The 22,393-nt window shown below is 44.4% G+C and overlaps 1 protein-coding gene across 1 annotated transcript in view; it reads left to right on the top strand.

Moving 5' to 3' along the window:
• Window positions 1-22,393, top strand: part of SPRYD3 (SPRY domain containing 3) — a 2,261,394-nt gene that overhangs the window by 327,990 nt on the left and 1,911,011 nt on the right. Inside the window, 1 exon segment of the mRNA XM_044083977.1 lies at window positions 4,296-4,443. Coding sequence (XP_043939912.1) covers window positions 4,316-4,443 — 128 coding nt within the window. The 5' untranslated portion in view covers window positions 4,296-4,315.

Raw genomic sequence — 22,393 nt, 5'->3', positions numbered from 1 at the left:
TTTTTTTTTGGTGTTTCAGCTTTTCTGCCTTAAAGGTTTCCTGCAGATTTCCTCCTTTAAGGGTTGCTTTTGCACAAGAGGCCCTATCAGTGCCCCTGGACATATGCCTGGCTATTGCACTTTGGAAGCAATTTGGGGACATGTAATTCTGCACCCCCCAAGACTGGCTAGAATAAACCAAGAGACAGGTGGGTACAAAACATAATTTCCAGAGGCTGTTTAATTCCATTTTCTTGTCCTTATGTAAACAAGGTGATTATAATACATTCCACTCAGTAAATGGGAACCAGCAACAATGGAGATTTCCAAGCTGCTAGAAAGTCTTCCAACTGGTCTACAAAGACCGACTAAGATCCAGAGACTACTCAAGGATGTTCTTCGTGTTTCACTGTTGCAGTCATCACATTTGGGTTATCTACCTGCAGGTAGCCCTCAGCTGGCCTGAATATCAGTCTTCAGATTTCTGTGTCAGATGCTGTCACTTCTTCCATGACGTCAGGTCATCAGGGTTATAAAACATGCAGCCAACATCTACATTTATAGTAAGTGTACACAACTGTACTTTCTTTTTAGTTCCAAAGAAAATGGGTGACCCAAGACCAAGTCTGGATCTTTGTAATCTCAACCATTTTGTAAAACAGGCAAAATTCCAGATGATCACAATTCTTTTCATACTGCCTGTTAAGAAGAAGGATGATTGGATGTGCTTGATAAATCTCCAGTATAGTTACTGTCATGTGAAGTTAGAGACGCAGTCCAGGAGATTTCTCTATTTGTGGCTGGGAGCCAATCATTTCAAATTCAGTGCCCTGCTGTACGGTCTCACCACAGCCCCCATGGTGTTCATCACGATAATGGCAGTGGTGGTGCCGTACTTCTGCGTTCTTGGGATCCGCGTTTTCCCTTACTTAGACAATTGGCTCTTAACTTCTACATCCAGGCATCCTCTGGTATATCACCTGGACCTTCTCATCTAGTGTTTGGTGGATCTAAGCATATCAGTGAATTTCCACAAGTGTCAGTTCCTTCCAAGACAAACTTTCAAGTCTATTCCCTTCGTCAAACACCCTTACAGGTGTTGCATCATCTCCACTCTCCAGCACTATTGATACTATGCCTGCTAGGTCTGATGACTTCTTCCATATTAATGAGTCCCATGGCTTGTTACCACATGCAAATACTTCAGTGGATACTTTGCAGTTCAGTGGTCTTAGAAGTTTCACCTCACTCTTTGCATACCAGTATCCGTCTCAGAAGAATTTGTTACGCAGCACATCAGGTGGTGGAATACCTCGCCTTCAATAACACAAGGGTGACCTTTTCATTTAGTAATACCAACAGCAGTAGTGACCACTGATATGTCCCACTTAGGATGGGGGGCATTTCAAAGGCAGAATTATCCAAAATATATGGTAAAACTTTCAGGCCATTCTTCTCATAAATGTCTTGGAGATGAGAGCGGTCCTCATTGTGTTGCAGGCTTTCTAAGATATCCTCCCCAAGGGTGTGCTCTCCATACAATGAGACAATATGGCTGTAGTGTGGTACATCAACAAGCAAGGAGGAACCTTTTCTTACCCCCTGTGTTGAAAGGCCATGAGGTTTTGGCAGTGGATGATATGATATCTTCACACCATTTTCTGATAGCAGCTCACATTCTGGGGTATTCTAGCGTACAAGTTGAGCAGGACTATTCATGAGTGGTCTCTGAAGCAAACAGTTGCAATGCTAATTTTTCAGCTGCTGGGACTAACTTTGATGTGATCTATTTGCTGTTACTTTCCCTTGATCCCTCCACAGGATCAATCACCAATGGATACTCTGTTCCACAGTCGGCCCTTAGAGCTCCTGTATGCCTTTCCTCCATTACCCCTCACAAACAAATTTATTCAGAAAGTCAAACATTGAAAGGCCAAAGTCATCCTGATTGTCCTGTTATGGCCCTGACAAACATGGTTCCCCTTTCTGTGGCCTCTACTAGTACATCCGCTCTGGATACTAGATCAATATCCAGATCTTCTTTCTCACCTCTTCTGGACTGCTTCCACTGGATCAGGCTACCATGAAACTAACTGTTTGGTTCCTCCAGTTTTGACTTTAGCTAGAGATACCAGGTTTCCCAGTAATGCTGTTATAACAGCCTCCCAGAAACCTACTGTGAAGAAGATCTACAATAGTAAATGTAAAAAGTTTTTGTTTTGGGTGACAGCCGAGGACTTGGACTTTTTTTTTCTGTAATGCCATTCCATTGGCCTTGGAATTTTTAGCAGAACTCTTTCAACAAGGTTCTGGCTATTCTACAATCGTATTTCAGATGGCAACGCAATTTCCAGTTTTCATACTGGACAAAATGATGCTTCTGTGACTTCCTTACACATTTTGAAAACTTTTTGTAGAGTAACATTTCTGCTGCATATCGCCAGTAGAGATCTAGTACTTCCATGGGATATTACTATTATGCTTCCAGCCCTAACTTAACCTCCCTTTGACCTGTGGCTACTACCGATATTAAATTTTGAACTGGAAAACAATTGTCTTGGTTCCTGCTACCTCTGCCAGGTGAATGGTTGGAGTTGCAAGCACTCTTATGTAAGCCTCCATACTTGGTTCTCCATAAGGATCAGGTCTCTTTGAATTAATCCATCCGCCGTCCCACAGGTGGCAGCATTAACTAACTTAAATCAGTCTGTGGAGTTACCTGTGTTTTTCCCTAAGTTTTTGAACAAAGTGTAATACATTCTTCACACGCAAGATGTGCATTGCCAACTCAGATTCTCTCTGCATTGAGCAAAGAAATGTAGAAAATATGATCAACTTCTCATTGCCTACCCTAATGCTAGGCTAAGGAAAGCTGTTAAAAAGTAACAGTGTGTCAAATTGCATCTCCTTTGTCTATGCATTATTGGGTTTACAGTTACAGTCCAAACCTAAGGCCCATTCAGCCAGAGAAATGGCTACCCCAACAGCCTTTTCTAATAGACTACCAGTTGATGACATGTGCAGCAGTGATCTGGTCCACTGTGCATACCTGTGTTACTTTAAGCTGGATCTACAATCCAGATCTTACTCTTCTTTTGACCCCTCCATCCTCAGGGTTGTCCTTCCTTGATACAACCCTGTAAGACAGCTTGGGAATCTGTCCCATATGTTGAATCAGACAAAAATATCTAATATTGGGTATGCAAGTTATGCATTACTTAACGATAGATCCATGTTGTCTGATTTTTGTCTGATTCAACCTCCCATCTCTCTAGCCCCCTTCCAAATTATTTTGTATGGATAGCTTCAAGATGATTGGGCGACCTTCCCACTGCATCCTGTCTGTAACCAGTATTGTCTATGACCAATACTATCATGTTATGTTAACCATCTTACCTGGTCCGTTTCCATTTTCTGTATTTTTGTAGACTACCTTATCCCTTTAATAGGTATACATACTTTTCTGTTGACAAACTTAATCTGAGGTATTGGAGTGCAGTACAGGAAATTATGGGTAGGGGAGGAGTCAGATCCCTGGAAGCTTCAGATTCAGTGCTGAGGTTGTTACTGATTGGATCTGACTTCCCATAAGTTGAAATGATGAAAATCAGACAACATGGATCTGTCATTATGCTAAGTACATAAGTTATGTTTTATAGAGAAGAGCTAACAGTAATTAGCAGAGACAAATGCTACTTATTCAGAGATGTCTGTAATGCATATTAGGAACTGGGTGGGACAGTGGTTTGGTAATTCAAAGAAGCATTCTGATGCTGTCAGGATGAAGCCATACCAGGACACTGTAATCTTCTGTCTGCATTCTGCTTCACCCATTGATTATGCCAAGGATTTCCTTGTTCATGGGAACTATGTTTCAAGGGGCAAGTCAGACTGGTGTTAGGAAAAATGAAACGGATGATAAATACAGGAAGCTGTGAGAGACAGTGGATGGTAGACAGCTGTAATGGGAACAAAAAGAAAAGTGAAGTTTGTAACATGTATGTGTGCATCATATCGTTAACCTGAAAAGTCCATAATGTAAGGTGTTTATAGTGTTTTCCAACTGTGCAAGTCCTACGAAGTACAACTTGAGTTTTCTGACCTTAACCTGGAGCTTTATTGTTGCTACAGAAGTTTGTTCAAAGCTGTGCAGTAAGGAAGTAAAATCACAGAAATTAACCCCAACATTGTAGTGGGCAACTTGATTGCAACCATTACCTCAATTAGTGCTCTGTATTTTCTACAAGAAAGTCAGTCAACAGTCAAGGCACTGTTTGGATAATTTGCAGGTTTTAAAAATTACCATTTTTTTCCAGATATAGTATATGCAGTTGTCATGGAAGATTTCAACCTGCATTACAGATTTCTGAATTGGAGAAGACGAATAAGAGAGATAAGAGAAGTTCGAGCAGTGCGTTATCAGGAAAGATACAAGCGTGTTCTGGTTGATGGAGACACACTGAGGTATAAAATTCTTGTAACTTGTTGCTGAAGCATTTCATATTGATTGTTTTTTCTTTTGAACTAAAAAAATGTTTCCCTGAGATGGGAGAAAGTTTTCTAAGAATATTGAAACTATTGTGCTTAGTTGTGATAGTAAAAAATCCCACAAATATCACAGGGGAATGAGAATTTCGTACACACACTCCAAAGATAACCATTAAAATAAAGTGAAACAAATGGTGAATGAAACATCCAAACAAAATACGTTTATTACTCTTGTCCCATTTCAACTATTGCAGATTAAGAGCTTTCTTTAAATAAACAAGTGATATTGACTGAATCATTAAGCCCAGGGGGCACATTAGCTTCCAATTGTACCTATCACCAGAGCTCTCTACATTCAAAATAATTCTCAATTCCCTGTGAAGGGTTCTGTTTCAGTTTTTTCCTAAAACTGTAAACTGGAATCTGAAATTCAGACCAGTCAAGGCGTGTTTCATCAGGGAATTTTTGCAACTGGCCATTCTGATGTTTATGTATATGCTCCCGAAGGGACTGTCCAGTCTTTCAGATATAAAATGTCCCACAGGGATGACATGTTGCAACAATATCTCTGTTACCACAGTTTACTTTAAGAAGTTTGGTAATGTCTAAAATGTCCTTAAAGATCTTCTCAACAGCTTTAAAGTTTATAAATTTACATTGACTACATGAATTGTATTTTTTGCACTAAACTTATTGGAGGAATTGAATTTACCTTTTTCTAATTAATCTGTTTTTGATGTTCGTACCCATTTTAAAGATGCAAAACTGGTTGGACCCCACAACCTATTTAATGTGATCAAAGTGGGTGAGGATAGTTCAGTGCTGGTCCCACTGGAATATGTTAAAATGAAGTTCTGACTGGATAAGGCACCTTTTTGAAACACAAGGTTTAGCTAACGCACCTTTAAATATTGGGGTGCATTTGTCCTCTCTATCCCAGTAGCCACCTGTTTTGTTCCCCCCCAGTAATTCTAATGGGTATCTCTTTCTTTAAACAAATCCATTACATGATCTAATTGATTGCAAAATTCATGATCTTTGGATACTAACATAGATGCACAGACCATTTGCACCTTAACTACACTTATTTTTTTTTGTAAGAATGACGGCTTTCAAAGTACAAATGGCTGTTGGAGATTGGTTTTTGTCTCTTTCCTGTAGATATCAGAGGAAAACCATTCTTTACCAATTTTTTCTATGCAATAATGTCCAAAATTCAGTGCTGTCAATGGAACATTTATAAGTAAAATTCAAAAAGTCAGGGCTTCTGTTTAAAAGTGTAGTGAATTCATCCAGTAAAGAAAGTGGCCCATTCCATAAAATAAAAATGTCATCCAAAACCTGTAAATAGATATTCTAGCAAATAACAAATTTGGAGGGGAACAAAACACTGAGTTCCCAGTATAAAATGACCATGTTGGCATAGACTGGGACATAGGAAGCCCCACAGCAACTCCTGTTGTCTGATGGTAGAGTTCACAATGAGAAAAATTGTCTTTAAAATGTGGTTTAAAGTGTTGGTCACATGGTTGTTACAAGTTTTAAAGGGATGTTAGTTAATGAGAGATTTATTCTTAAGAAGTTTGGTGAATGCAGATGAAAGCGCTAAATGATGTATTAACAGTACTAAAAGTATTTTGTTTAGATGTGTTCAGGTACTGTTTGTTTCACTTTTTTATTTTATTAGTGTTAGTGAATGTCATTGGCAAAATTTATGTCATGAATACTTCATTTTTCACAGTAAATTAGGAATTTTTAGGTTCATAGGTAGGTACTAGGCTATCTGCCCGAGGGCATTTTTAAGCCTAGCCAGAGTGTGTCTGCTTTTGCCGCCTCATTGATTAATTAACTGAGCCTCTATCAAGCAGAGCCAGTGAAGTGATCCCAGGGGTGTATTTTCTGTTACCCATCCACTCGTTAAGGCTTCTCTTGAAGAGTGTTAGTGAGGGACTCTGCCTAATGTAGTTAGGAATTTTGTTCCAAAGCATGGGGAGTCTCTCTGACAGGAATCTATCCCTCCAGCATGTTCTATTTATTGTTGTGGCGAGGTTTAGCTCACTAGAGCACGTGGCTCGCAGTGACTTGGATTTCTTTAGGTGGAGCATGTCCATCAATTCTGAGTTAGACATGGCTTTGTAAGTCAGGCAGAGATCACCTCTGAGTAAGTGATATGCCACTGAGTACAGCCGGAGTTTTTTCAGTCGGGCTGCATAGGACATATGTTTGAGGCCATTGATCCTCTTGGTGAGGTGCTTTTGTGGTCTTTCCAGATGTTGTTTTTGAGTTTTCTTCTCTTCTGAATGGCAACTGTACTGATTGTAACATACTTTCAACCCTTAAATTAGGTTTTAAGGGAGGTGGTATTTTTTTTTCATTAACAGATTCTCATTTTTTTCTCTTTGGCTTTTATAAAATGTGTTAAATCTTCCCATGTTTATGCTTCATCAAGGGATGTAGTAAATAGTTCTATTTATTATTATTGTTATTATCATTATTATTTTTTTTAGATGTGTTTTTTGTGCTTTAGAGCAATCTGTATCTTGTTCTGTGATGTGGCTTAGTTTGCCCTGCAAGTTCTGCATATTTGAAGGCTGCTCTGCCTTCTTTATTTCATCAATAGTTTGCAAGTTTTCGCAATACTGCAGTTGTGTGCTTAACTTGTATCTCTGAAGAAGCAATTTTGCTTCTCGTTTATGCTGGTTTGTTAATGTTCACTCCAGATCAACTCTTTGGATGCTTCTCCAAATGTTGCATTTCCTGCTTGGGAGCTCTGCTTCCTTTTAATCAGAAGGCTGTTGAGGAAAAATATGAAATATGTACAGTGCCTCCTCCATAGCCAGTCAGCCTGAACAAAGCTTTGGCTCAGTATTTGTAATGAGGTCTGAGAGTTGTCATTCACTTTAACCATTAAGAAATCATAAAGCAACTGTGGGTATGTGCTGAAATTTCAAAGTCTTGTTTGTAAATGAAGGAACTGGTTTTGTAACAAAGCCAAACATTTGAGTGAGGGAATGTGACATAGTTGATCGTCTTAGATGTGAGAATTGGCAGCAGTAGTTTAGGTAGGCACACACCATGTAATTCATGTTGTGCAAATGAATTTATAAGGAGGCCAAATTTTGTCGAACTGAAGGACACTAAATCTTCAGCTTTGTGCACTTCAGTGAAATTAAAAGCCCAGTAAAGGAAGTAACTGTGTCCATACAGATGTTTTTTTTTTCTTACCAGCTAGAAGTCCCTTTCAAGTCTTCTAATGCAATAATTGTAGAAAAATAAGCTATATTTTTAATTCAGCATTTAAGAAGCCTACCACAAAAATAATAGGTCCATCTGCCTAAGAACATATAGCCAAAATACTATCTTCCCATACAAGGGAAGCTAAAAAAAACTCTGTGCTCCACAACATTCACTGCTGATGTTAAGTTGTCTATCTCGCCTTCATTCTTGCTGGATGGGTTCGGAGCCGACCTCGGCTCCGACTCGGCCACTCTAAAAGCTCGAGAGTTGGTTCCACCGGCTCGAGGCTCCTCTTATATCCCACAATGCTAGGCGTGAGTTACCTCAGATCTCGTTTGCCGCTACAGCGATCGAGGTGTGTTTTCTACCGGCTCCAGGTTAGTGAAAGTTAGACTAGTTTAAATTCTTTAGACTTAAGCTAGCTTAGTGTATATTTCTTTCCCCTTAGTGTAGTGGATATTATCCCTTCTACCTTTTATCCAGCCCCCTTTTTTTCTAAAGAACTTATAGTTCTTTCCCAAAGGCCTTCGGGCCCTTCCTTCCCTTCCTTAGGGTGTGTATGTGTTTCATTAGGGAGTTTTAATTTAACTTACCCTTTAGTTTAAATAATTCCTTTTAAACCCCTATCAGTGTAATCTCTGTGTGTGTGTTTTCTGTGTGTGATTACACTTCGGTTCCTTGAGTATGTCCAAGGATTCAAAGGTCTCAGGCTTCAAGAAGTGTGACTCGTGCTGTCAGAAAATGTCTCTGACAGACGGTCACACTTCTTGTGTGTATTGCCTGGGACCTTTACACCTGCAGGACTCTTGTGCTGTATGCCATGGCTTCAGCCCTAGAGTCCTGCAGGAGAGAAAAAACAAACTCATTTTAAGGGGTTTGATTAAGCCTGAAGGTTCCCTTTCTGTGTCATCGGGGAAACCTTCTAAGGCTTCCAAGACCTCTGCTCCAGCTTCAGAGTCGAGGCCTAAGGCTTCGAAGCCTACTGCTTCATCGGCTCCGGCTGGAGCCGATGAGTCTTTGACTGCAGTATCTGTGGTTCCCTCGGCTCCGGCCGGAGCCGAGGCATTAGAGATTCCTGGGTCGGCTCCGATCAGACCATCGGAGCCGACATCTAGAAAGAGATCGAGGTCACCGTCCCTTGGCTCCATTCACTCGGCTCCAGCGTCTCCCCTGCTGTCTGAACGGAGACACAGATCTCACTCCTCCAGGTCATCGAGGCTCTCAGATCACGACCTCCAGAGGGTAGTGAGTAGACTTTTGAAGTCCGAGGCACTGGCCCAAATGCTCCAGAGTCCGACTCATCAGTCGATGCCTCAACTTGTTCCTATAAATATTCCTCCTCCGACTCCTTTGAGCTCGGAGCCGGGGCATCTCGGGACCGAGACTGTGGTAGCGTCGGAGCCGATGCAATTGTCTTCGGCTCCGTCATTGGCTCCGATTTCTTCTTTTGAAGAATCTCAGCGCCGGGCTTCCCTCGTCGGCTCCGAGGGGGTGAGTGGCATCGGACCCTTGTCCGACCCCCCTCTCCCTCTCGGTGCTTCGGCGCTGGTGAGTTCGGCTCCGACATCGGCCTCGGAGCCATCTCTGTCGGTGCCGAGGGAGGTTCTCAGCTTCTCGGAGCGAGGACCTCTGGCTCTGCCGGACAGGGGTGCGTTCGAGGTCATGCGGAGTGTGTTGGAACCTTGTTCGACTCCACAGTCGGCTCCGTCCGCCCCTCCCTCTTTGGTGCCTTTGGTTATGTCGACTCACTCCCTCATCCCAGACCGCAGAGAGCCAGCTCCTCAAGAATCCCCTGTGGGGATCTCATCCTCTTCCGAGGCCTCCCCTGAATTGGCAGGGGAGCCCCCTAGGAAGAGAAAGTGTAAGAGGAAGCACATAGACTCACCTGAGTCTGTCACCTCTGACACAGATTTAGAGGATTCGAGGGTTCCCACGTTCCCCTTCTGAAGATGTCTCTTTCGCAGACATTCTAGAGATCCTGAAACAGAGGGGAAATTGGCCAGCCCTTAACCCTTCGGAGGATGAATCTGTGTATCTTGAGGCATTTGGCTCTCGCCCTTCCACCTCCTGGGTGTCCCCCTTTGATCCCCTCATGCAGGTGGTTGCAAAGAAGGCCTGGACGGCTCCTGATTCAGTGGACCCTACCCCAGGAGACCTTCCAAATTTATAACAGCACCAACTGACAAGCAATTTCTCACAAAAGGTGTTTCTGTGGATGCTATGGTGGTAGCTGCTGCCACCAAGAAGGAACTAGCTGATCCTTCAGTGCCTGTTCATCCCCTAACAAAGAATCTAGGTCTATGGACAGGTACGGAAGCGGATGTTCTCGCCAGCGACCTTTGCTATGCGTCGCTGAACTACCTATGCCATTTTACTCGCCTTCAAAGAGACTTGATCAAAGAAGCGAGTGACATGTTGAAGGATCCTACGGCTGCGGGTTTTCAAGACAAGATGAACACTCAGCTGGCTACCCTGAACTCCATAGCTAACTCCTCCATGCCTCCTTTCTTGTGCGGCTGATGGAGCGAGCAGGGCCGCAGGGACAGGTGTGGCCTTACGCAGGCATGCCTGGATGCGGCTATGCAACTTTGGACCCCTTTAAAACGCCATTCACTAATTCCCGCTTGATGGATCATCTCTTTTGGTCCTCAAGTGAAAGAAACCTTGACTAGGTGCGAGACGGATGGCAAGACTCTTTCTGCCGCCTGAGTCCGTTTTCTACTCCTCCTAGGCCTTACCCCAAAGGCCAGAAAAGTGGAAAATGTGGTTCCGCAAACAATCTCAAGGGACTTCGCCTGACGCACAGAGTCGGTTCCCCGCCAGAGGCAGAGGGGGGAACAACAATGGTAGACGTCGCCCTAGAGGCAGGGGTCCGCAGAACCAGGGCAATCGAGAAACCTTCTCTGATAAGCCCTTTCAGCATCCCTGAGGTGTTGCCCGACTGCCCACCTTCGGAGGCAGTCGGGGGAAGATTGTCACTGTACCCAGAAGCCTGGCTATCCCTGACTCAAGACAAATGGGTACAGTCCATCATTTCCGAAGGCTATTCCATTCCCTTCGCTCGCATTCCAAACCAATCAAAAAAATCCCTTCCAGATGTTCCACCTGCTCAAAGGGATCTTGCAGCTTTGGAAATTTCAAAGCTGCTTGCAAAAAGAGCAATTCAGCCAGTTCCAGCAGACCAGCAAGGATCCGGAATCTACTCCAGGTTCTTTTAGTTCCAAAGAAAACAGGGGACTGGAGACCAATTTTGGATCTCAGTATCTTGAACAAGTCAGTCAAGAAAACAAGATTTCGGATGGTCACGCTGCAGTCCATCCTTCCCCTATTGGGAAAAGGAAACTGGATGTGCTCTATAGACCTTCAGGATGCGTACTATCACATAAAAATGAACAGACGCTCCAGAAGATTCCTCCGCTTCAGGCTGGGAACCAGTCATTTTCAATTCAGGGCCCTGCCCTTTGGTCTCACCACTGCCCCGGTGTTTACCAAATGCATGGCAGTGGTAGCTTCTCACCTGAGACGTCAAGGATTCCAGGTGTTTCCATATTTGGACGACTGGCTCCTCACAGCTCCCACCAAGCATCTTCTTCTAATGGCCAGGGACTACACCTTTCGCATTTGTCAAAATTTAGGCATTTCAATAAATTGCGAAAAGTCTGTTTTGTCGCCTTGTCGTACTATTACCTTCATAGACGCAAATCTAGACACAGTCAACATGTCTGCGAGACTAACAGATCAGAGAATAACAGACGTACACAAACTGGTCTCGCTCCTCTTCAGCAGCAACAGAATCAAAGCCAGGTTAGTTCTGAAAGTGTTGGGGATTATGGCGGCTGCCATACCTCTGCTTCCATTAGCCAGATTGCACATGAGAATCCTTCAATGGATGCTCTTCACGCAATGGTCATACCAGCAACTTCCGATGCCCCACACCATTATGATTACGCAAACATGCAGAAATCATCTTCTGTGGTGGATGTCTTCCCCTCAGCTCTTATTGGGAAGACCCTTTGTTCCTTCCCCTCTGGTTGCTACTTTGACAACGGACGCCTCCCTGATCGGGTGGGGGGGGGCATTATCAGGGCAGAACTGTCCAGGGCACATGGCAACCAGACGAATGCCACTTGCACATAAATGTTCTAGAGATGAGAGCAGTGCTTTTAGCGTTGCAAGCCCTTCAAGACTCTCTTCCCTTGGGAACGATAGCAATCCAGACGGACAATATGTCTGTAGTGTGGTATATCAACAAACAAGGTGGAACCAGGTCCTACCCCCTGTGTCGAGAAGCACTCAGACTGTGGCAATGGGCGATTTCTTCTCAGCGGTTTCTGATAGCAATGCACATCCCCGGGAAGTCCAATCAAATCGCGGACAAGTTGAGCAGAGCTATCCTCATGCCTCACGAGTGGTCTCTGAAAGACTCTGTTGTGAGAGAAATTTTTCTCAAGTGGGGTCAGCCTTGCTGCGACCTTTTTGCTACTCCCCAAAACAGCAAGTGCAGAGATTATTTCACCCTATTCCCTTTACCAGGCCAGCCCAGCAGAGTCGCTCTAGTCCAAGTTTGGCCCCGGGGACTTCTGTATGCATTTCCTCCCTTCCCACTAATCTCTCAAGTAATACAGAAAGCTATCGCTCAGAAGGCCTCGTTGATCCTCATTGCTCCTTATTGGCCTCGACAGGTTTGGTTCCCCTTTCTACATCATTTTCTGTTGGAGCGACCTTGGCATCTGGACCTAGTTCCAGATCTTTTGATCCATCAGTCGGGTCAGTTTCATCGCTCCCTTCCCTCTCTGAACCTCACTGCTTGGTTCCTCCAATTCCAACCTTAGCCAGGCTTCCTCAAATATTTCACTCTGTTCGAGATATTTTGATAGCTTCCCATAAATCTTCCACTCGAAAGATTTATTTGAGTAAGTGGAAACGTTTCACTATTGGGCTCAAAGAAGGGACATAGATCCTTTCACTGCTTCCATCCAAATGGTCCTTGATTTTCTAGCTGAACTCTTCCATGCAGGTTCATCTCCTTCTACTCTTAAAGTTCAATTGGCAGCTATTTCTAACTTTCATGTGGGCATTTCAGAGTCTGCCATAATGTCCCACAAACTTTGCAAAGCCTTTTTGAAGGGAGTTTTTCTACTCAGACCTCCTATCAGAAATCCTCCTCCTCCTTGGGACCTAAATTTAGTTCTTAGTTCTTTGATTCTTTCCCCTTTCGAACCTGCAGCCTCCTGTTCTTTAAAATTGCTATCATGGAAGACACACTTTCTGGTAGCTATTACTTCAGCTAGAAGAGTTTCAGAACTTCATGCACTCAGCTGTCGACCTCCTTATCTGTTGTTCCATAAGGACAGGGTATCTTTACGAACCAACCCGTCTTTTTACCTAAGATAGCCTCGGCCTAACCTAAATCAAAGCATTGACCTTCCTGTGTTTTTCCAGAATATTCTAACAGGTCTGAACAAAAATTGCATTGGCTAGATGTTCATCGTCAGTTAAGGTACTATTTGGATAGAACCAAACAATTCAGAAAATCTGACCAGCTGTTTGTCTCTTATGCAGAAGGCAGAAAGGGACTTTCAGTTTCAAAGGTATCATTATCTAGATGGCTAACTTCTCTGATTTCCCTTGTTTATGAAATTAGACACCAAAAGCTGCCTAACAAACCTAAAGCCCATTCTACCAGAGCTTTGGCTACTTCTATAGCCTTCCAAGACAGACTGCCTATTGACACCATTTGTGCAGCGGCTACTTGGGCTACTCCTCACACTTTCATTTCTCATTATAAGTTGGATTTAGCTTCTAGGCATAGAGCTAACTTTGGTTCCACTGTTCTCAAGAGTCTGTTCCGTTAGGCCACCCGGGACAAGGTGCTAGGGACACGGTCCCATCCAGCAAGAATGAAGGCGAGATAGACAACTTAACATATAGAAGTTATGTTCTTACCATAACGTTCCATGTTAGTTGTCTTCTTATCGCCTTCTTCTAAGGCCCCACCCTCCTTCCCCCTGGCCTGGACAGACCTAGAGGAGTTTTGATTGTGACCTCTCTTTCTACCACCTCTTTACTTTAGGTATATGCTGCTGTGCATATTTTCCTGGATCAGGATGTAGGTCACCCTTCTCTTCTCCCTGGTTTCTAGAGGTGGACTTTGTTTATAGTTATTCTGTTACTATTATAAGCTGGGCTAGCTTACAAACGAGATCTGAGGTAACTCACGCCTAGCATTGTGGGATATAAGGGGAGCCTCGAGCCGGTGGAACCAACTCTCGAGCTTTTAGAGTGGCCGAGTCGGAGCCGAGGTCGGCTCCGAACCCATCCAGCAAGAAGAAGGCGAGAAGAAGACAACTAACATGGAACGTTATGGTAAGAACATAACTTCTATTTTTCTTCTAAAGCCTTTTCTGTTGTTGGACCCCCATCTTTAGAATTCCCTTCCTCTTAATGTCAAAGTATTTACCAACCCTGTCATAGTTTCACAGGGAGCTCAAGAAATTATCTTGGCAAACGCCATATGTAAATAACTGGATGTCATGCCTTAATTGCATGTATCTTGATTACTTTGCTATTTGAGTTTGAAATCTATATTTTGTATGATTTTTTTTTTTTTTTTTTGCACATAACATTTTGGTATCCGTGGCATGTACTAACTGTTGCTTCTAAGGCGGTGCTAATAACATCTGTAAGATTTGCAAGTAATGTTTTAATATGTATGTTTATGGTTGCTTGCTAATTTTGTAACAGATGTTGCCTGAAAAGGGCCCTAGTTGTCCTCTTTATTTATAAAATAGACAGGTAGGCAATTAAGAAATGCAGAGTGGAAGTGGCAGCGCTGCAGTAGACACATTTTGCAAAGAAATTAGCATGTGCATTTCAGAAAGAAAGGATTTCAAGATGGATAATGTAAAATATCAAGGAGTAATACTGATTACTACTGGGACTTCAGCAGTGGTAGAAGAGGGATAAAAGACAAGAATAGTAGATTTGTGGTAGTAGGGAACAATTGGCAAGGGAGGAGGATTATGCTGGTGTGTATATGTTCCACGAAAAACTACTGTTATGGAGCTTAAGAAAAGTTTGGAAGAAAAACCGTTTGAGGGGGCAAAGTAACACACACAGTTGTAAAGATACTCCTGATATGGCATTATGACTGATTTGTACATCAGGAATAAATGGCCAGCACAGTAAAACATTGCTTTAAAAGTTGATGTTATGTTGTCTCTATCTCTCCTTCCTTTTTGTTGGTTGTGTTTGTAGCCAATCCTCTGCTCCGACTCGGCCGCATTCTAAAGCTCAAGAGCTTCCACTGGCTCGAGGCTAGACCCTATCCCAACATGCCTAGCGAGAGTTACCCAGGTCTCGTTTGCCGCTTGAAGCTTCGGGATTGCTGACGACTGGTGCAGGCTAAGTTGAATTATTTTCTTTGTAATTTCTCATAAAAATTACCTTTTGATAGCACAGTTTTTCATATAGCTTAGTAGAATCTGTTGTCGGTCTATCCCTCTTTCTGTCACTTGTTTACTTGCAGTTTGTTGTTGAGGCCATTTGTTTTCTTTTCTTTGAGGTCTACCCTTTCTATCTTATGAATCTATTTGAGTTAGTGGATTCGACCTACCTTTCAGCCCGTTTTAGTTAGAGGGCTCTGCCTTATTCCTTTCTTCAAGAAGCTAGCCGTTTAAGTTTGAGGCATCTCCTTGGTTGGAGGAGTTTTCGTTTTACTTAGAGACTCTCCTCCTTCTGTTTCCTTCCCCTTAAAAAACATTTTTTTTGTTTTATGTTTGGTGTATACCTATATTTTCTATTTTACTATCTTGTGATCCTGTTGTGTTGTGTGATAAATAGGTCAAAAGAAGTTGGTAAAGAATCCAAGCCTTCTGGAGTCAAGAAATGTGATTCCTGCACCCAAAAGATGTCTCTTACTGATGGTCATGCCACCTGTTTCTACTGTTTGGGAGCTGTTCACCTGCAGGACTCTTGTTCCATTTGTCATGCTTTTAGTTCTAGAGTCCTGCAAGAGCACAAGAACAAGCTTATTTTGAAAGGATTGTTGAAAGGGCCATTTGAGGTGTCTAAGGAAGGGACTCGGGCAAGAAAATTAGACAAAACCCCCAAATTGACATCTTCATCTGCTCTTGTCTCGGAACCGTCTAAGGGCAAAAACAAACCATCTAGTTTGTTGGTGCCAATAGCTATCGGGTCCAACAAGGCTTTATCTCCTTCAGTTCCATCAGTATCTTCAGAACCATCTAGGAGCCATAAAAGGTCTAGGTCCCCCTGCTTGGAACCGATGCGTTCCGTGCCACAGTCTCTGCTTCTCCAGTCTGTGGCGGACAGTCACCGATCGGCCACTCATTCTTCTTGATCATCCAGGAGCCTTTCAGATGACGATGTGGAGAGGGTGGTGAAGAGGCTTCTCAGGACAATGGCCTTGGCAAAAATTTTATCGAGCGCAGCCCGTACAGAAGTGGAGCCAACCGTCCGTTCCTACTCTGTCTCACCCGAGCTCAGAGCCGGAGCACATGGAGGTCATTGTGGTGGAACCGTTGGATCCAAAGACCATGGGTCTCTCGGATCCGACATCTGCTCTGATGCCTTCAATGCCACCTTCTCTCAAGGGATCTGGGGGCCGACGCTCCCTCGTCAGCTCTGCGGGTGAGAGTGAGATCTAACCCTTGTTGAATCCTACTCTCCCACTCGGAGCATCGATGCAGGTGAGTTCAGTGCCTACATCAGCCTCGTTGCCAGCACTCGTAGTTTGGAGATCTCCGGGCATTTTGGAGCCGGAGACCCTATTGGGCTGAGATCATGGTGCCTTCAAGGTGATGGAGTGTGCTGTCCCCTCAGACTGCTCTACCCTCTGCTCCAGCTTTTCCTTCCCCTTCTGGGCCAGTGTCCACCTCTGAACACCCCTCCTCCCCAAGCGTAAGGAACCAATGTCCCAGGATGCCCCTTTGGGCGACCCCCCCCCTTCCAGTACCTCTCCAGTGCACCCCTCAGAGGAGGCCCCTCGAAAGAGGACTTGCAAGATGAAGCACTTGGACTACCCTGAGTCCTTGACATCTGACACAGACTTGGAGGACTCAGAAGGGTCCCCACAGTCGCCCTCTGAGGATGTCTCTTTTTCAGCCATCCTGGAAATCCTTAAGCAGAGGGGTGGCTGGAAATCTCTTTCCCTTTCTGAAGATAAGTCTGTGTACCTGGATGCATTTGGTTCCCGACCCTCCACATCTTGGGTGTCTCTACTCTCTGACCCACTACTAGGGGTAGTAAGTCGAAAGGCTTGGAGCTCCCCAGAATCGATAGAACCAGTTCTGTGGAGGCCCAATAAGTTCATCACTGCACTGGATGACAAAGCTTTCCTAACTAAGGGCGTGCCAGTTGATGCTATGCTGGTTGCAGCAGCCACAAAGAAGGAATTAGCAGAAACCTCTTTTTTTGTCCATCCCCCAAACAAGGAGTCCCATATGATGGACAGATATGGGAAGCGTGTCTTTTCTTCAGCTGCCTTTACCTTTAGGTCACTGAATTATTTATCCCATTTCACCCGTCTCCAGAGGGATCTCCTGAAAGCGCTAGGAGATACCCCACAGGATCCTACAGCTGCGGGAGCTACAGATAGAACTGCTTCTCAGCTTGCGACCTTATCTTCTGTAGCCATGCGGCTTATTTCCTATGCAGCTGATGGAGTGAGCAGGGCAGCAGGCAGAGGAGTCACCCTATGGAGACATTCCTGGATGTGCCTTTGTCAGTTTGCGGAGCCCTTCAAGTCCTCCTTTACCAATGCCCCTTTTGATGGCTCGTCGTTGTTTGGGCCCAAGGTAAAAGAGACTCTCACCAGGTGCAAGCAGGATAGCAAGACTCTCTCTGCCATGGGATTATGTTTTCCCGTGCCTACTAGACTTTATCCCAAAGGTCAAAAAGGTGGAAAAATGTGGTTCCGGAAATCCCAGGGAGCTTTGCCTGACACACGTGATGATTTTTCCCCAGGGGCAGAGGGGGGGGGGGATAATAGGAGACACCACCCTCGCGGCAGAGGGGGGTCTGCAGAGTCAGGGTGACAGAGATGCATTCTCTGGTAGGCCCTTCCAGCGCTCCTGAAAGGAGACCTGTCTATCCACCTCTGGAGGCAGTCGGGGGCAGATTGTCACTGTACCCAGAAGCCTGGCAAAGTATCACAGAAGACACATGGGTACATTCTGTAATATCCAGGGGGTACAGTATTCCTTTCTCCTTGCCACCTCTCCCCAGAAAACAAAAATCCATCCCAGATGTGCCACCCAGTCTAAGGGAACAAGCAATTTGAAGTTCAAAGGTTGCTAGAAAAATGAGCTATCCAAGAAGTCCCCGCAGTCCAAATCGGATCCAGAACTTATTCAAGGTTCTTTTTAGTACCAAAGAAAACAGGGGACTGGAGGCCCATTCTGGATCACAGCAGGCTCAACAAGTTTGTCAAGAAGACAAAGTTCCGGATGGTTACACTGCAGTCCATAGTTCCCTTTCTTGGGAAAGGACAATTGGATGTGCTCCATCGATCTCCAGGATGTGTACTACCATATCAAGATGGATAGGCGATCCAGGAGATTTCTACACTTCTGGCTGGGATCCAGTCACTACCAGATGTTCATCGTGTTATACTGCTGCAGTCATCACACTTGGGTTATCCTGCCGTCAGGCGGTCCCGCAGTCGGACAAATCCCAAAGTCTTGGTCCGGCGTCAGTTGTCATCGCTTCTTCCCTGACGTGAGTGCGACAGGGGGATAAAAGAGGCAGCCAACGCCATTTTCTTCAGTCTTTCTTGCCGTGCGGTGCCCGAAGCAGAAGCAGTTCACAAGTGCAGGTCGGCTAGCTCCTGAGATTTTCGAATCAAATTTCAGCCCGAAGTCTTCTCTAAAGCTAAGTACCCCATTGGGGAAACTTTTCATGCCTCAGACTGATGTCAGACAAAGTTAATAATTGCATTTCTTGTGGGAAGCAAATACCTCATAAGGATTTTCATTCTTATTGTATTCCTTGCATAGGCCCAAACCATGACGTCTCTTGTTGTCGGTTTTGTGCTAGGTTCAACAAACGTACAATCAAGCGTCGGGCAGATTTCGCCTGACATTATTTTGGCAGAAAATTTAACTATAGCATGTCATCAGAGCAACCGACATCAGCAATGAATAAAAAACGCAAGGATAAGGACAGGCAACCAAGGCCAAGACCAAATACCAAGGCCCCAGCAAGGCCTGCCGCAGGTTCTCCGGTTTTCAGCGAGGTGCCTACGCAGCCCCTGACTACCGCTGATTTAGAACTTCTGACGGCCTCCCAGATTGAATCAGCTGGGCCTCAAGAGCCGGTTCCCTCTCACCCCTCGGACGCCAACCCTGACGGTGATCCGGAGATTTTGGACAGGCCTTCGGTTTCTGAAGCTGTCTTCAAACCGACAACTATCTCTGTTAAGTCTTATGCTAAACTTAAAGCCCCCTTAAAAGTTAGGAAACTGGGGCCATAGACCCCCCCCCCCACAGGCCCCTATGCCTAAAAAAACAGATGCTTAAGATGGCTGAGGATTTAATTACCCTTATCAGGGGTTCCCAACCCCCTCCTGACAAAAGGCCTAGACTGGAAGAAGATTATCCTTCCTCTGACCAAGCATCCATTTCCTCAGCTAACTCTGAGGACCAGGATTATTCCTTCCCTCGTTATGAAGACTCAGATGCTGAAGAGTCCATTCCCTCTGTCTCCCCCCCTGAAGACTACTCTTTTGGGGAAACTCTACACACCATGAGGGAACACTTCCACTGGGAAGGCCAAGATTACTCTGACTCTAAGAAAAGACTCCGTGAGTTTCTTCTTCTTCCACAGCATAGACCCCTTGCAATTCCTCCAGTTTTAGACATTTTGGATGATGTTTACACCGAATCTAGTTTAAACCCAGATTCCTTACCTCCTGCACCAGCTAAACCAGACAGATACTACCGAGTTCCTGATTCTCATAAGTTTCTCTATAAAAGCCCTGTTGCAGACCCCAAAACCATTTCCCAGGGTCCCAAAGGGGTTAAGGCCTCTACTGCTAAGAATCCACTACCTTCTGAAAAAGATTCCAGAGCATTAGAAAGATGGGGGAAGAAAGTATATACGTCTGCCACTTTGGCCATGAGGGCCTTAAACTGCCAATTCTACATGCTAAAATACCAGCAGTACTTGATTACACAGTTAAAGCAGAAAATGATCCCTCAGACAGATCAACCTGATTTCAAAGAGATGCAGGATTTGCTGCATGCAGCAGAACAGGTGGGAAAGCATACCTTACAGTGTGGTTTTGATTCATTGGAAGCCTTATGTAGAGCAGCTGTCACAGGATCTGTAATACATAGACATGCTTGGCTAAAAGAGCAAGCCTTACCAGAACATGTCAAAGCAAAGTTATTGGATGCTCCATTGCAGAAAGATGTGCTATTTGGTGTAAAAGCAGAGGAAGTTTTAAAGAAAATGGAAGAAAAGGCAAAATCTATGCAGACAGTTAAAGATTTTTTACAGGTACAACCTCCTCGTTTCAGCAGAAACTGGCCATCAAAAAACTGGTCCTTTCCTGTATCAGACAGACCCCAAAGGGGTAAGTACCGACGCCCAAGGGGCAGAGGCCAGCCACAAGGTTCTTTCAGGCCTATCTTCGCCTGCCAAGTAAAATTGCCCTGGCAGCACCTTTGGGAGGAAAACTGGCTCTATTTCCACAAAATTGGCGCATCATAACAAAGAACAAATGGGTTCTGGATATCATTACCAGAGGATACAGATTTCATTTTCACACTTTACCATGGATGAGAGGCATGCCAAATCTGCCTCCAAACCAATGGGCAGAGGCACAAACACAAATTTCAGCTCTCATGGATATGAAAGCAATTCAAAAGGTACCTACAAAGGAGCAAGGTCAAGGTTTTTACTCAAGACTGTTCCTAGTACCAAGAAAGGACAAAGCCTGGAGACCCATTTTAGACCTCTCAATTCTAAACACATACCTGGAGGTACCCAAATTCAAAATGCTCACACTACAGCAGCTTCTTCCCATGCTGGGCAAGGAGTCTTGGCTGGTAATGTTGGACCTCAAAGTGGCATACCTGCATGTCCCTATCAGACAAGATTGCAGAAGATACCTCTGATTTTTGGCAGGTACAATGCATTATCAATTCTCTGCATTGCCCTTTGGCTTATCTACTGCACCCAGAGTATTTACGAAATGCCTGGCATCAGTAATTGCATACTGCAGACAATGAGGAGTACAAATTTATCCATATCTGGACGACTGCCTGATCCAAGCGGACAGCAAGGCCATTCTGTTACAGCATCTGGCATTTGCAACAAAGCTGCTAAGTTGCCTAGGGTAGACAGTAAACAAAAAGAAGTCAAAGCTAGTACCCTCACAAGACATAATATTCCTGGGTGCCAGCTTAAATACAACGGCCCAGATGGCTTCTCACGCCAGACAAACAAAAACAACTGACTCAATACTTCAAAAAGATGGCAACTTTTACCCAGCTCACTGCAAGGAAAATCCTGCAGGCATTGGGGTTCATGGCATCCTGCATTCAACTAATTCCACATGCAAAGCTGCATATGAGGAAATTACAATGGTACCTGAAAAGTGTATGGACTCAACACAGGCACAGCCTCAAAACAAGTATACCTCTCATTCCCTGCCTTCAAAACGAGTTCCTATGGTGGGCTCAACCATGTCAAATAAACAAGGGTCTTCCTTTTGTCTTACCTCCAGCAAACCAAACTATGACGACAGATTCTTCAGACTATGCCTGGGGAGCACACATTGCAGGACCGTGCATACAGGGCAAATGGTCTGCAAAACAAATGCATCTACACATCAACCAAAAGGAGATGCTAGCTGTGCAAAATGCACTGACAGCCTTCAAGGACCTCTTGCATCCAGGACAACTACTAATAAGGACAGACAACACCACAGTTATGTGGTACATAAACAAACTGGGAGGAACACACTCCTACCCTTTATGCAGACAGGCAATGACCTTGTGGAACACAGCATTGACTTACCAAGTGCAACTGCAAGCACAATTCCTGCCAGGAAAGGAAAACATATTGGCAGACGAATTAAGCAGAAATTTGGCAGATCCTCACGAGTGGAGACTACACCCACAAGTATTTTCAATGATAATTCAAAGGTGGGAACGCCCAGACATAGATCTATTTGCCTTCCCCAACAATTGCCAACTACAGAAATTTTGCACAAGGACTTATCATTCCCTAGCCTGGAAAGTGGACGCCCTATCATTCAGTTGGACAGCATTGACAGTCTATGCCTTCCCACCACTACCTCTCTTGACCAAGGTATTACTAAACGTCAGATCAGAGAGACCACAAATGATCCTCATTGCTCCGGACTAGCCACGTCAGCACTGGTACCCATTACTAAGGACCTTGACTCACAGCCCTCCATGGATCTTACCTCAATTCCCACTTCTGTTGACTCAGTAAAACTCTCAGATCCTTCACAGTCAGCTCAGGACTTTAAATTTAGCTGCATGGAGAATACCTTGAACTGTCAATCAACACTTCTCTCAAAGGACGTCCTGAATGTCATTTTGGAGGCCAGGAGGCCCAGCACCAGAAAAACTTACTCAGACAAATGGAAAAGGTTTTGCCTATGGAACCAGGCTAAAGGCCAAAATCCTTGGAT

The sequence above is a fragment of the Protopterus annectens genome, chromosome 9.part0 (genome assembly GCF_019279795.1).
Source record: "Protopterus annectens isolate FY-2018-M chromosome 9.part0, PAN1.0, whole genome shotgun sequence".
In the NCBI taxonomy this organism is placed as follows: Eukaryota; Metazoa; Chordata; order Ceratodontiformes; family Protopteridae; genus Protopterus; species Protopterus annectens.
Note: the sequence above shows the minus strand (reverse complement) of the source record. Positions and strands in the feature narration are given on the sequence as shown.